General features: G+C 47.6%; 2 protein-coding genes across 4 annotated transcripts in view; one reads left to right on the top strand and one right to left on the bottom strand.

Moving 5' to 3' along the window:
* The first annotated feature begins 216 nt into the window (after positions 1 to 216).
* On the top strand, positions 217 to 8544 carry LOC104372120 (aquaporin-7). Its single transcript, XM_009977756.2, has 6 exons — positions 217 to 306; positions 3497 to 3623; positions 4902 to 5039; positions 5786 to 5904; positions 7305 to 7522; positions 8385 to 8544. Exons 1-6 carry the CDS (start codon positions 217 to 219, stop codon positions 8542 to 8544), a joined length of 852 nt encoding a protein of 283 aa, XP_009976058.2.
* Positions 8545 to 11084: 2540 nt separating this feature from the next.
* Positions 11085 to 14130, bottom strand: part of TPGS2 (tubulin polyglutamylase complex subunit 2) — a 29947-nt gene continuing 26901 nt past the window's right edge. For all 3 annotated transcript variants that reach the window (XM_086629197.1, XM_086629199.1, XM_086629198.1), the window contains 2 exons: positions 13765 to 13925; positions 11085 to 11769 (listed from right to left, as the gene is read on the bottom strand). In XM_086629197.1, the coding sequence (XP_086485323.1) occupies positions 11542 to 11769; positions 13765 to 13925 (389 nt within the window). In that variant the 3' untranslated portion in view covers positions 11085 to 11541. The remainder of the gene's footprint in view (positions 11770 to 13764; positions 13926 to 14130) is intronic.

Below are 14130 nucleotides of genomic sequence, written 5' to 3'. Positions count from 1 at the left end.
CTTAACTGCACAGATTTGAAAGAATGGCGTGTGTGTGCGGGAAGACTTCGACGCTAATGGCTACTTTATTGGCTTGTTCATCGTTAACTAAACGAATGAAGGTGTCTGGGGGTGAAGGGAGGGTGCCAGGTTTCAAAGGGTAACTCAGCTCAGCACAATGAAATGTGCTGTCACAACAGGAGCTCCCGTGGCTGCAGAGCGGAGCTGGAGAGCAACATGCTGGAGAAGATTCAGAAGGCGCTCACGATTCGTAGCGGCACCATCAGGGAGATGCTGGCAGAAGCGCTGGGGATGTTCATCCTCATGGTAAGGAGGAGACAGGCCCAGGCGTGTCTGTCCGTGAGTGCATGTGTGTATGTGCGGAAGGTGGGTGAGACAGTAAGGGTTTGCAGCAGCACTTTGTAAGGTCAGTGGCTTCCTGTCACATCCTCAGGGTTGCTCAGCAACCGGTCACTACTGCTCTCCCCTCTGCTCTGGTGAGGCAGGAGCTTCCCATCAGATAGACCAGCTGTCAAAATCCTTCTGGAGGAAAAAAGCAATGCAGAGGGTGAGGGGTGGGAGCTGGGAGAGGGTGAAGCAGGTGAGGATGAGCCACTGTTTCAGTTCTCTTCTAGGAGAAAAACCAGCAAGAGTCTGGGAATGAAAACAAAGAACAGTGTCTGGTCAGATGGGGCAACTCAAGGCTTGTGCCAAATCCCTCAAAAGACCCCATGCAGTCAATTGAGGCTTCTCTTCCTGCTGTGCCAGAGGCGATGGTGTGGTTGGGAGTGCTGCACAGGTTTGGGGAGCAGACCCTGACTTCTCTCCTACTGACAGCCTCTGTGAAAGGAGAATAGCATTCATCTGTCTTCCTCTTGGGGTTCCTAGGGTAATGAACACCGGTGAATCTCTCCCGAGCCACAACCCACCATTAGGAAATGTACTTACTGGGTGCAAAGCATGGCAGGATTTTGCTTTTGGTTTTCTTACGCTGGCAGATGGATAGTGCTTATCCAGACCATATAGAAACTTCCTGCATGCTGAAGGATCTGTTTCATGCAGAAAAAGCAAAGTGGTTTTGAGCTCTTGGGCTGCTTTGGAGGTGTTTGCAGAGAGGGTAAGGAAGGCTTTGCAGTCAGAATTCATCCCTGGCAGAGATGAGGTGCCCACCAGGACCAGAGCCTTCATGTGTTGGACCAACACAGCAAAAGGAGATTTTCCCTCCGAAAAAGTCCAGCAAGTGTCTGTGTGAACTTACTGCACCCGGACCTCGCTTGCAAGCGCTACTGGGCTGAGAGAGATGCTTTGTACTGGACAGAGGCTGGCATGGAAGGGCTGGGGAAACCCAAATAACTTGTGCCTGGAGACTTGCACAGGAGGAAGATAAGATATGTGTAAGCATGGGGACCTTTTGACACAGCTGTCTGTACAGATAAAGGTGCTTATTTTCAAGAGCAACAACTGCAAGTGCAAAGGATGTTCGCTTTTTATCACATTTTATTGCACACCCAGCCTTGAAGCTTACTTCTTACTACACAAGTAGTTTTGCACGCATTGGAAGTTGGAGTACAGACATTTGTGACTCCTCAGCAGGAGCTAAGCAAACCATTTTCCTTTTCCATTCCCTCTTTGTTTTGGTGGTGGAAGTTTCTAAGGGATAAAGATCAAGTTCAGGGATGTCCTGCCGGGGCCGTCTCTGGAAAGCAGCATGGGAAGGAGACTTTTCTCTGCACTCTGACAGTCCAAGGCAGATTTTGGAGTCTGCAGCTCACATTGGTGCTTCCCTCACTGATCCCCACACGGGAATGGAATAGGAGGAGGGACACTGCACACGGACTCCACCAAGGGCTGGCCACAAACAGCATCCAGCATCCAAACATAGTATCCAGCATCTGCAACTGGGAATGTGCTGGATGCATCTCCAGGATGCCTGGATGGCTGCTAATTGGCTGATAGCACTCAGCCAGGGCCTCTTGCTTTAACAGACAGGCAACGTTCACAAAGGAGGGAACCAGGCAGTGGGACCAAACAGCACAGGATTAGGGAGGTAGGAAAAAAAATCAGCTACTTTGGGACTGTGAGAATAGAGGAAGAGATCAGAGGTTTGGATCTCTGCTGAATAAGATTCTGTGGCATGCCCTGTATTCTTTTGAGGATAATGCTGTTCGGCTGCAACAGCCATGTCTCCTGCTCTGCACCCCTCTCTCTGCACCTGTGCTGTCCTGCAAAACCTGTGTGTTATGCATTTGGCTTCTCTTGGATGTGGCTTTGGAAAAGCTTAGAAATGAGCAGGCAAAGTTTTCGCCAGGGCATGGCATCTGCTAGGGGACAATCCCAGGCACTGCTTTTCGGGGCTTTTGCTGAGGCAGACTGAGAAGGGCTCAGATCATGCAGGCTGTAGCTCTGTGCAGAGTACAGACTGTGGTCTGTGTATTTGAGGGAGATACAAACAGTGTCTCTGGGGAACAGGGGATTTTGACAATGTCTGACAGAGAAAGAGGGAGAGCAGACACATGAGATAAAATTTGGATCCAGGCAGTGCAGCCGGTAAAGATCTGAATCAAAACAGGACAGGCCAAAGCAGAAGTTTAGATGCTGGAGAACAGACTGACATTTTTTGTCTTGGAGGAACATGTCACCCTGATTAAACATTGGTGGAGTTCAAGGAACAGGATACACTATCCAAGGCCTAAGTGGTATGTGAGGCAGAGACCTCAAGAGAAGCTTTGTCCTTCTCCAGATTTCAGTGTAAGGGCTGAGCAAAGAACTGATTTTTCCACCCTCTGACCACATTAAAAAAGTGAAATAGAATTTATTTTCAGGACAGAGGAATTTCTTGAATGTCTTTTCCTGCTGGAGAGTGTTTACTTTTATTTTAATTTTTTTCCCAGTTCTCTTTAGTCACTCTTTAGTCACTAAAAAAATATTGAAGCTTTAGCTGTTTTCAAACTGAAAATATATGTGTTGAAAGCAAAAGTCAAACCAGAATTTCCTTCCTTGTTTTTCACCAGAATAAGTTACCAAAATTAGAGTTTAGCAAAGAGCTATGTGTTGCCCAAACTACATTTTTAGTCAATAAATTGCACACCAGGAAAAGAAAGACAAGAAGAATTTGCCCTTCCTCCTTCCGTCTGGCTTGGGTGCTGCCTCCAGGCAATCTGCAGTGATGCTGCCCTGGCTCATGTCCCTGGCTTTGGGCACAGATGCCCTTACTGTGGCTGTGTGAGTGATCCCTCCTGAGCCCTTCACCTCTATGCAGGTGTCTGGGGTTGTTTCCCTGTACCCAACCATGACGAAAGTGCCTGGTTAGGTGTGATGGACACCAATGAAGAATAATCCAGTTGTCTGTTCAATTTTTGCAGAGGAGGGTCATTCTCACTCCATTTCCTGACCGTGGGCACCTTAGAGTCTCACCATCTTTGGGAGTTTATTCGTACTGCAGAAAAAGTGGCAAAGAAGCTCAGTCTGCCACAGCAATAACACCACTTTTAACACTCTTTCTTTTTCCATGAGTTAGGTCTTTGGCTTGTCTTCTGTGGCGCAAGTGGTACTTGGAAGAGGAGACTTTGGGCAGCATCTGAGCATCAATTTGGGATTTGGCATTGGTGTTACCTTGGGCATCCATGCAGCTGGAGGAATCTCTGGTGAGCAGGACACTGGAGCGCAGGACCTCTCTATGTCCCATCATAAATGCCACACGCACTGGGGGCAGCAGGATTGGGCTGTGGAGCAGTGGGTGATGGCATGGCAAGATGAGGCAGTGCCCTCAGCAGCAAAAAATGCAGTCCTAGGGTACCCAGGCAAGAAGAGTAGAGCAAGTCTGGTGACCATAACCAGGGTTAGCCTTGTGACCCAGTGATCACAGCCAAGTCTGCATGGGGGGAGGCAGTTCTGAGGTCAAGCCAAGGTGTCGTGATGGAGTGGCAAGGTCAGGAGAAGCAGGAGACAAGACAGGCACCGCATACCTACAGTATGCTGAGCCCAAATGCATGCCCCGAGCTGAGACAGGGGCAAGCAGGACAGGGGCAGTGGCAGAGGTTTGACCATCCTCTCCTGTTGCCGTCAGCAGAGCCGGGTTTCAGCAGTGCCCCCATTAGATGCCTGGGACATGCCATCATGGCCCAAGGAGACAAGGAGCTCTGAAAACATGCTGCCAATATGACCCATGGGGAGTAAATGATTTATCGCGAAGGAGAGCTTTCTGCTGATGTTGCAACAAGGCATGGTATGCAAATTTTCTCCTCATCATCCACACCCATGCACACATGCCTCACACGAACTCAGGAGGTGGTGTCTCAGGGCCATGGAGTGGTATCTCTCACATGACAGCATTTCCTTTGCCTTGTGCAATTTCTGCATTCACTTACACCAGGGGAAGAGATTAAGGGCTCTAGTAGGCAGAAAATAAAAGCAAGTCTGTGCATTTTAATTGTTGGAGCAGAGAGATGTCTGAGGCTGGGGCTGGTTTGGAAAGGAAAATTTTTCCACACGAGCACTCAGCTCTTGGTCTTCCTGTCCTTTTGGAACCGGTGGAGACATCCTGGGGGAAGTGGGCTAAGTGGGTCATGGGTGTCAAGTCCCGGGTGACATTTGAGATGGAGCTGATCTGCTGAGGGCTGGAAGGTGGGAGAAGGGGTTTCAGCTCAGCCAGATTCTAGAGGCAGCTTCAGGGCTTCCTGACATTGTAATTTGGCCTCATTTGTGCCACAGGAGGCTTCTTGTAATCTCTGAAATGGCTGGTCATATCCACAAAGGATCAGAGGATCAAAAAAGAACAGATCTCACTCCATTTCGGTTGTTCTCTCTGCCCTGAGAGAGTCTGGGTGCTCTGGAGCAAGGTCCGGTGGTACTGCGGGGCATGGGCATGCTCTGAAACACCTGCACCAGGGCTGAGGCCACTCTCTTTTGCTGTGATTTTGCAGGAGCTCATCTGAACGCTGCCATCACCCTTACACACTGCATTTTAGGAAACCTCCCCTGGAGAAAGCTCCCAGCTTATCTGATGGGCCAGTTCCTGGGCTCCTTTACAGCAGCAGCCACCGTCTTTGCCCTCTACTACGGTACGCTTGTGTCTTTTATCACGGGGGTTGCTGTGGGCACCATCTCAGTCTTAACTCATAGTTTGTCAAAAAATATTTCCTTTTACAGTACCCAGCATGATGTTTGGGTGAGAGGGCAAGCTTCCGGCTTGTGGTATAGACCTTCATAGCTCAAGGCCAGAGCAGGGCCTGGATATCTCCGGGAAGGATGTTCAGCTCCTGGAGAACACAGGTCCTTTTGCTCACGGCATTCCCACTGCTAAAACCTGTCCTCAACTCAAGGCCAATAGCTGCATTTTGTCGGCATTTTGTTTCCAGAGTCTGCAAGGGCTTGAGTTAGATGGATGTCCATGCATTAGGTATAGCTGGAGCTCTGGGGGACTCTGCTGCTCCATGGAAAAGAGAACGACGGCAGTCATCAGTAGGTTTGAGTTCTGAGCAGAGGACTCACCACCCATTGGCTCCAGCATGTTTTGGTCTCTGAGGGCCAGAGGGATGAAAGCCTACAGCTCATCCAGAGCATCCAGCCTGCCCCAGGCTCCTGGTGTAGGGACAGGGAGCTGGCAGGTGTAAGGAAGTAACTGCAGACCAAAGTCTGCAGGTAACAGATATTGGTGAGATAATGCTCTGCCAGGGGTGTGTCACCTCCATCGTGTCTCCCATTGCCTCTCTTCCCCTTGGTGTCTGTGCTGGCTGCAACGGGTGGACTTGCATATGTGCCAGGGGGTATGAACTCTGCTAACTCCCATCGTTCCCATGTCTCCTAGATGCTCTGTATGATTACACCAAGGGGAACTTCACAGTGACAGGACCAACCGCCACAGCGTCGATCTTCGCCACTTATCCTGCTCCTCATGTATCTTTGCTGGGGGGCTTCTTCACAGAGGTCAGTGGGGACTGCTATGGTGTGCCAGGAGAAGGTGGGTGGTAACAGATGCTACTGTAGGTCTGCTACGTGTGCAGACAAAATCACAAGCCCTACTCCAAGGAGCCCACCACCCGGGCAGGTGCCTGAAGGCAGGACCCAAGGCACCTTGGTGGCTGAGCAGGCTAAAAGATAATGGCTGCAGGCTGCTCTGCAGCTTCGTCCGAGTATCCCTGAACATGTTCCCCGCACACTGCCCAAGCAATGAGAAGCGAGAAGCCGAGTTATATCAGGAACTATCTATTCTGGGCTCTGGGCAGTTCCCTGAACTGTTCTTCCCCTTCTTGGATCCTACACCTGCTCCACGCTCCCAGGCAGCTCTGCTGGCTGCCCCTCACCAGCACAGAGGGCCTGGGCTCTCTTCACACGATCACAGCCTGTCTGAACTGAACCTCTGGGGTCTGACCAGTTCAATGTTGACTGTGTGCAGTTGATTCCCAGCATACAACACAATGTCCAGATGCCTAGAGATAGAAAGGGGATGCTTCAGGGGACATGGAGCACTGGGACACTAGAGAAGGAAGATTCACCTCCAATTCAAATATGAGGAAGCCTGTGCTTTTGTCTCTGAGCTGACAAAATTCTTGCCTGGGCATGATGAGAAGGACGGTGAGAGCTGGAGAGCTTACAGGTGGGGACCTGATCACTCAGCCTCCTGTGGAGCATGCAGTGACCCTGCTGCACCAGAGAGCAGGTGACAGTGACTCTGCATTATTGCTGCAGAGTTTATGCTTTTGCTGGAATCTCTGCAAGCAGCCCAAGGCTCCCCACCTGCATCTTCTGAAGCAGAAAAAGACAGGAGTCATCACATCTATTCAAACCACAGTTCCAGATGTCTTAGGCACTGCAGATCTACAAATGCCAGCTATGTACCATCGCAGACAGGAGATTGTTTCCCAGATAAGAATTCAGTATCTGTTTTTAGTCCTGAAAGGGCTAATGCAACAGGCTATGTGAAGCATCACACAGCCTGGGAGGGAGGATCAAATTTATCTCGTTAGCAGTTTGTTATGGCTCTGCATCTCTTAAAATACTTAAATGAACATCTCTTAATAAAGTACTTAGAATCACCCATGTCTCTAACTTAACAGGTGGAGGGAGAGGATAGTGCTGATAAGTTCATATCAGTCCTAGAGCGTTTTTGGTGATGAGGTGGAGATGTTTTTGCTGGGAAATGAGTAAAGAAATTTCTTCAGTCCACCTGTGAGGAGGGAATAACATTGAGGTCCTCCTTGACTTGAGCAGGCCACGAATCCCACCTGCTCTTCCATTCTGGGAAGTCTTTTCCTCTCTGATAAGCAGGATCCTTCTGCCTTTCCCATTTTCTCTTCTGACCTGTTTTCCCTTTCCTGCTCCTGCAGTTTATGGCGACAGCGATGCTGCTCCTGGGCATTCTGGTCATTCACGACGAGAAAAACAACGGAGCCCTGAAAGGCACGCAGGCCTTGCTCACGGGTATCCTGGTCCTGGGCATCGGCCTGGGGATGGGGATGAACACAGGCTACGCCATAAACCCCTCTCGGGACCTGCCCCCCAGGGTCTTTACAGCAATTGCTGGCTGGGGAATGGACGTCTTCACGTGAGTGACCCATTTTGCTTTCACACTGCTCAGCTCACAAAGAGAGGCAGTAAGTCCAAGATAAAATGGTCTTGAAGCCTTTTTCTTTGGACAAAGTGATGGTATCGCTGCAGAGTGTTCTCCATTCTCAGACAGCAAGGGCTGTGCATTGAGAAGTCTCATGTAGTATGTACACAAATTTTGGGGTACACCAATTCTCTGCATGGGATTCACCTCGACATTCAGATACCTCAATTTGGGCACCAAACTGGCTACCTCTTAGCTGGAGATTTCGTCATTTATTGCAGTGACTAGAGAGCCAGAAAGCAATCAGCACACCTGAAAGCACGTATTTACAGCTGGATTGCTGAATAGCTCTCCTAAATTTAGGTGTCTGAATCTGGAAATGAAACCTTGCCTTCCCTTATCTAGTAAGATGGTGCCATGCTATGGCTTTTCCCATGGTGAGGGCATTAGCAGTTTCCTGTCCTGGCCGCCCATTTTCATTAAATTTCCAGAAAACATCTTTGAGAGCTTGGTAGAGGAGGTCCAGATGTTACTATGTGTGTGTCTGTCTGTTTGTCTGACAGTCACACTCATCAGGATCACACAGACTTTCTGTAGGAGAACAAGAAACCTGCAGACAGTGCAGGGCCACTTTTCCAGGCCAACGGGGAAAATGACCCTCCCTCCAGCAATTATGCTGTGGACAGAGAATTTGTCTAAGCTAGTTGTAGGGCCCAGTATGTGCAGTGGGACTTGACACCGCTGCTCACACAGCTCACTCCTGCCCCAGCAAACTCAACTCACCTCACCCTGTGCCACGCAGCAGCAGGGCAGTGGTTTGTCTGGCTCACAAGCTGCCTCTTCTGTTTCATTTTAGGGCTGGACATCACTGGTGGTGGGTCCCACTCACAGCTCCGGTTCTGGGAAGTCTTGCTGGTGTTCTAATTTACAAACTCTTCATTGATCTTCACAATCGACCTGTCCTGGAAAGTCTAAATGAGAAAGGACAGCCAGCGGTGCAGATTTCTACATTGTGATGGCCACACGCTCCGAAGAAAGGGCCTGACAGCAAAGTCCGTGTAGATGTATGGACTGACAGCCACAGGATAACCAAGTAGGTAAGGGCATGTGCAATGGTGCTGCCAGAGGACACCATTCCTCTGCACTGCAGGTGGAGAAGCGAGTGACTAGTCTTCAATAAACCTACTGTGCTTAACCAGACAAACTAGGTCTCTGAGAAACTGGGCAGAACTGGGTAGGGCTAGACCTGTCTGTGACCTGAAGAAATTACTCAATCTCCCTGTGTAAAAATCCACCAAAAAAAAATCCTTATATTCTGGAGAGAAGCAAAGCAGAGCTGCAGGACTCCAGATACCTGTATGTTCACAGAAATCAAAATACAGGATCCAACATTGGCAGAAACAACTTAATTAACTTAATCAAAGCAATTTTGATCTGGAATATTCTTGGTAAGAGGTAGATACTGATGGATCACTGATACACTGGTGGATCAAGGGCATAGGCGTGCTTCCATTTGCTAATCTGTCACCCTAACAAACACCTAGTTTGGCAGAGCACAGAGAAGAGCAAGGACAGTCTGAAATAGAAAACATGAATCTGACTTTTTTTCATGATTCGTTTTGTTTTTTTTTCTTTTTGATCTGAACATTTAGGACACATCAAAGAATTAGTAAACTAAACCACAGGGTCTCCTGAGTCCTGGCACAGATCTGCTGCAACACGTTGGTGTCATGGTTCCAGGCATCACTGACAGGCTAGACTTTAACTACCACCATATGAAAGGATTCAGACACTGAAATAAAAAAGCCTCAACCTTTTCTCCACTCTGAAAGCATAAGAAATACAGCAAAAGGCTGCCCTGCTCCTGCAGGAACTCTGCCACCTCCATCTGAATGAGGAAGTCTGCCTGGAACAGCCTGACAAGTTTGAGGTATCATCAGATTAAAAGTAAAACAGTGTCAGAAGCTGCCTGTTCCCAGGGAGGTGACAACAGTCTTAACTTTTCTAGAAAGCGCTTGAGGAAGTATGATACGTTTGTCAAGTGCGTGACTGCAGTCCCAGGGCTGGGTACGACGAACACACAGCACAGGGATCTCCAAGAGTAGGAAGTGACAGAACATAACTACTGCACAGAATTCCAGAAAATGGCATTTACTGGCTTTAATGATCATTCACATCTCACTATTAAAAGGATTACTAATATATTACTGTGGCATGGGGTGGCATGGTAGGTACTGGTATCTCTGCTTCCTCATTAGAACTGACCTTTTATTAGCAGAGCAGCTACAGCAGATCTTCCTCCAGCACAAGACGCACATTGGAGTAAGGGAGCTGAAGAGCATTAGAGGATCTTCTCTCATTTGGGGGTGGCAGAGGGCAGCTGCCAGGCGAGGCAGCAGCTGCGCTTGAGAGCAGGCCCTGGGCAGTGCTGGAGGCCAGCAAAGCATGCCAGAGCTGGGGGTGATGGCTGCAGAGGTTTTGAACAGTGAGTGCAGGACAGAACGGGACCAGTTGTCACAGAGCTGAGGCTTTTGCTCCATGTAAACTAAACAGAGAACTTCAGAGTAGCTCAAAACGGGATTAGCCAAAAGATACTGTAACCCATCCTTTCTCAGTGCGAGATGCTCCACTGCATTAAAAAAACCCCAAACAATCCAGACTGCATCCTGCTCTATGCATCCTTGTGCATGTGGTCCCAAAAGCATCTTCAAATACCCGAAAACTCTGGAGGAAAATACCAAAATCTTTATTAAAATACCATTAAGCACTTAGAAGGTGGCTTTGTCTTTCTGAAGGCCACACAAATACTCGTGAAAGCCTCACAACATCGCTGTGAGGTAAGTCTGTCTTATGTAATTATGTGACTGTTTCATAAATAAAAGATGATGCTTATTAAATAATCAATAATGCTTATTTGAAGATGGTGACTTTAATTTCCCTGCTTAGGCACAACATGTGTTGGTTGCTGCCATGTGTTTCCAGCACATCTAAGAAGACAGAATGGCACAGGAAAGTAACAGAAACAATCAGATGTAACTGAAAGCCAGTAGTGGATGTGTTAAAGTGTAGTTATAACCTGAGAACTTACAGTATAGAAAACAGCATCGGGGTTTCTAAGGCTGTAGGATCTCAGTGGCCCCTGGTCAGATCTTGCCCAATTAACAAGCGACAAAGGCTGTTTGAATGGTCAACTTTGCAAATGACTGCGTGACAAACCAAGGGGTCCTCCTGACTTACGAGACTTAACACCACTGACCCACCTGCAGCTGCCCTGGCTCAGCAGTTCCCTCAAGAAGAGAAAGCAGAGGCAATGAGGGATCTTGGAGCTTCTGGTTCCCTTCAGGCTCATTGGGAAGGACATCACACAGATGTCACTATCCGAAAAGATATGGCACAAAGACCAAGGAGTGGTCTGGGCTGTAGAGCAAGTGGCTAGGCCAATGCAGAGACATTGAAGCCCCAGGTCCCTTTGTACAATGAATCTCAGAGCAGAAGTTGGAAGGAGCACAGGCAAGTGCGGAGTTTAATTCTGTCTGAAGTGGAAGATATTTCTTTGTTCTATGGGTTCCAGCCTGCTCCCATCGCATGCAAGGTCAGGACAGATTTCTTTCAAAGGAGATGGCAGAAATATCTTCACACACACTATTTCACTATGGGTCTATTAAGGTACCAGGGACTTACATTTGCTTTCATTTCACTGCTGTAGTTGCACAAGAGAAAAAGCTTCCCTACAGAGGACTGACATCAAGGGCTTCTTCATGCCCTCTGAAAAGTACATGCCGCAAGTAGCAGAAGTAATAAAATCAATGTCTCCAGTTTTTATCAGAGTCTCCAGGAACTGCATCCCTCCCATGTCGAAGTACATGGTGGCTATATTTCATGCAAATGCTGCAACGTGTTTCCCATTGGCACATCTATTCATGCACAAGGAACTTCTTCTGAACCACTGAGACTCTGCATCAGAGAACATCAAAGCTTATTGCAAATGCTGTCCGGGTTCACATCTGGGGGTCTCACTTCCTTGAAGAATTCCCAGCTAGTGAGGATGTCTTGGAGGAGGTCGTGCTTGTGTGACTCTTTTGAGAGCCTGCTGGCTGGGAGGGTAGTTTCTTTTTGATCACTGGAGTTTTATTCTTGCTTTTAAATACCTTATTGGGGTCCAGCTTGTTCACAAAGGAATCAGCTTCTTCAGAGAGGAGAGCTGTGTTGATGGTTATGGGTTTATACATGTTAAACCATTGCTGAAAGGCAGGATGGTGGGGAAAAGAGGTTAAAAATCAAACTGCAGCTAGACATTTCCACTGTGTTCCCCCTCACCCCTAAGACCTGATTTTAACCACACACCACTTATCAGTTTGCAGTTCCAGGACTGCGCAGAGTGCCTTGTGATAAGGATACACAAGGCACAGCTACAGCTACAGTCCTGGAACTGCCCCACATTTCAGACGGGGAAGAGGAGAACCAGACACAAACCTTTCACTTTGCTGCAGTGAAACTCCTATTAGGAGCAACTCCTGATTTAAAGCACAGGAGGAAAAGCAACGGGAGAGGATGAAACTAAACCACATTTATGTAGATTTAGAGAGTAGGAAAGATTAAAAAACCTGGAATTTAAAAGTGCTTACAAATTGGAACCAAACTAGTTGAACTTCTCAAAATATAGTGTCCCTCCTTCTTTCATGCATACAATAACGCAGGTTTTGTAACCATTTACACACAGGATTTTGGGTTTGTTTCTCTTTGGCCTGATTTTACATCCAGAAGTGACCACAGCAAATTTTTTTTTCTTTTGTTCCCAGACCCCACCACAATGTTATGCCCTGCGGTTCTCATCTCTTACTGTTTTTCCTATCAGTTTTCCATTGAAGAAGACAGGAAATAAAACTGTAGGGGTTATGGTATTCCAAATTCCACTGAAAGCACCAGCAAATTGTTGAACAAGATAAACAAAAGATCAACACCAAAATGTAGATGGCAATCTATTCATGTGCTGCTTAATGGAGAACAGCTTTAATATCCCACTCTTGAAGACCGTTAAAAATTATAATGGTTAACATACTAGGAGGATTTTAACTAACAGAGGCTGCAAACGAGTAGGGAATACATGAAGGATTTCACTAAGGTTTGTGAATATAATGAACAACATAAAGCATTCTAGCAGGAAAGTTACAGAAAGGCAGAGCATGGGCATATGCTAAAGTACCATGCGCACAGCCTTGACTGATAGAGCAGAGCACAGTGTAACAGCGACAACACTAGAAATACAAAGAACCAAATCCTACAGCCACTGATACATGGGAAGTTGGCAGAGAATGTAGTGAGGAGTTCTGATGCACGCACAGGGCTGAGGCAGGACCAAGGAATGTTGTGCTGGGAAGACAGCTGTCACATCTGGGTGAGGTACAGGACACTCTCTGAGGTGTGCCAGTGAGTGCCAACATGCACAGACATTGTAGAGGCTTATGCGCTGTTATGTGCTGTCAGATCCATTCCCTGACCTCTCACAAGGTGGAAGCAGAGTTAGAGCTCAAAGGCTAGTCAAGCACAGAGGAACAGCAAGAGCCTCTAACAGCAGGGTTCTGGCAGAGTACAATATCGATTTTAATATTAACAAGGGGCTGGAATGGTGATGAGGCTCTACCTGGAGCTCTCCTATAACCATTTCTAGGACTGCTGGCACTTAAATTGCCTCTTTTGGGGCATCATTTTTATCAAGGCATCCCTTCATAACTGAGGAGGACACAAAGGAATTAATATTCTTGGCAAGGTTCAAGCTCAGTCTTCCTCTGGGCTTCTGTCTGCTGTGTACCTGGACTTTTCTCTCCACCCTGAGAGCCATAAGCTCTTGTTCGGTGCTATACCCAGAAACAAACCTAGATAAACATTGCATAGCTGTGAGGATGATAGGGCTTTACACATCCTCACTTGCCAGCAGTTGTGGAAGTTTGCTTCAGAGTGAAGAAAGTAAAGAAATAATTGGGGTTCCATCACCTGCTATTAGAGGTCAAAGGTAGAGCCAAACTTAGGTGAGAAAAGCAGAGTTAACACCATGTTAGTGAATTCACTAACATAAACAAATTACTGTTAACATGCTACAGGGGAAAGACTCATGGCCCCTTCCATGGCTCACAAGGGAGGCCCGCTTGAGCCTACAGACTGATTGTCAAAAGGTGGGACAATGTTTTTCCAGTCTATATTTATGTAAAATACTGAGAAGCGGGATCCTGTTGTCCTACCTTGGCCTGGGGGCTGACCCCATAGCTGGTGAAGGCGTACTGCCACTGTGGGAGACCCAGATGGGTAATGAGCAGGCGGTAGTAGGCTGTGAAGGTTTTGGTGAGGAAATGCCAATACAGAGCTCTGTCCAGGAACCATATCTCTGTTTCTGGGGAGACAACTAGAACAAAACAAACACAAATTACACTGTTGCTTTGTAGTAGTAAGGTCAACCCCATGCCATTTTCAGGTGGGAGACACAACATCCTTATCAGAAAGGCTGCAGCTTCTAAAACGTAGCATCCCTGACCAAGATAGAAGATTACCCAGAGGCAACGAGGTTTAATGGTTAGAACTTGGGGACTGAAAGGAACTTGGTTCTGCTC

Source organism: Tauraco erythrolophus, chromosome Z (assembly GCF_009769465.1).
Source record: "Tauraco erythrolophus isolate bTauEry1 chromosome Z, bTauEry1.pri, whole genome shotgun sequence".
Taxonomy (NCBI): Eukaryota; Metazoa; Chordata; class Aves; order Musophagiformes; family Musophagidae; genus Tauraco; species Tauraco erythrolophus.
Note: the sequence above shows the minus strand (reverse complement) of the source record. Positions and strands in the feature narration are given on the sequence as shown.

Coding starts and splice junctions, on each gene's coding strand:
- LOC104372120 (XM_009977756.2), top strand. CDS start 217: ATGCTGGAGAAGATTCAGAAGGCGCTCACGATTCGTAGCGGCACCATC. Junction 5,040..5,785: donor CGTCTTTGCCCTCTACTACG/GTACGCTTGTGT, acceptor CATGTCTCCTAG/ATGCTCTGTATGATTACACC. Junction 5,905..7,304: donor TGGGGGGCTTCTTCACAGAG/GTCAGTGGGGAC, acceptor CTGCTCCTGCAG/TTTATGGCGACAGCGATGCT.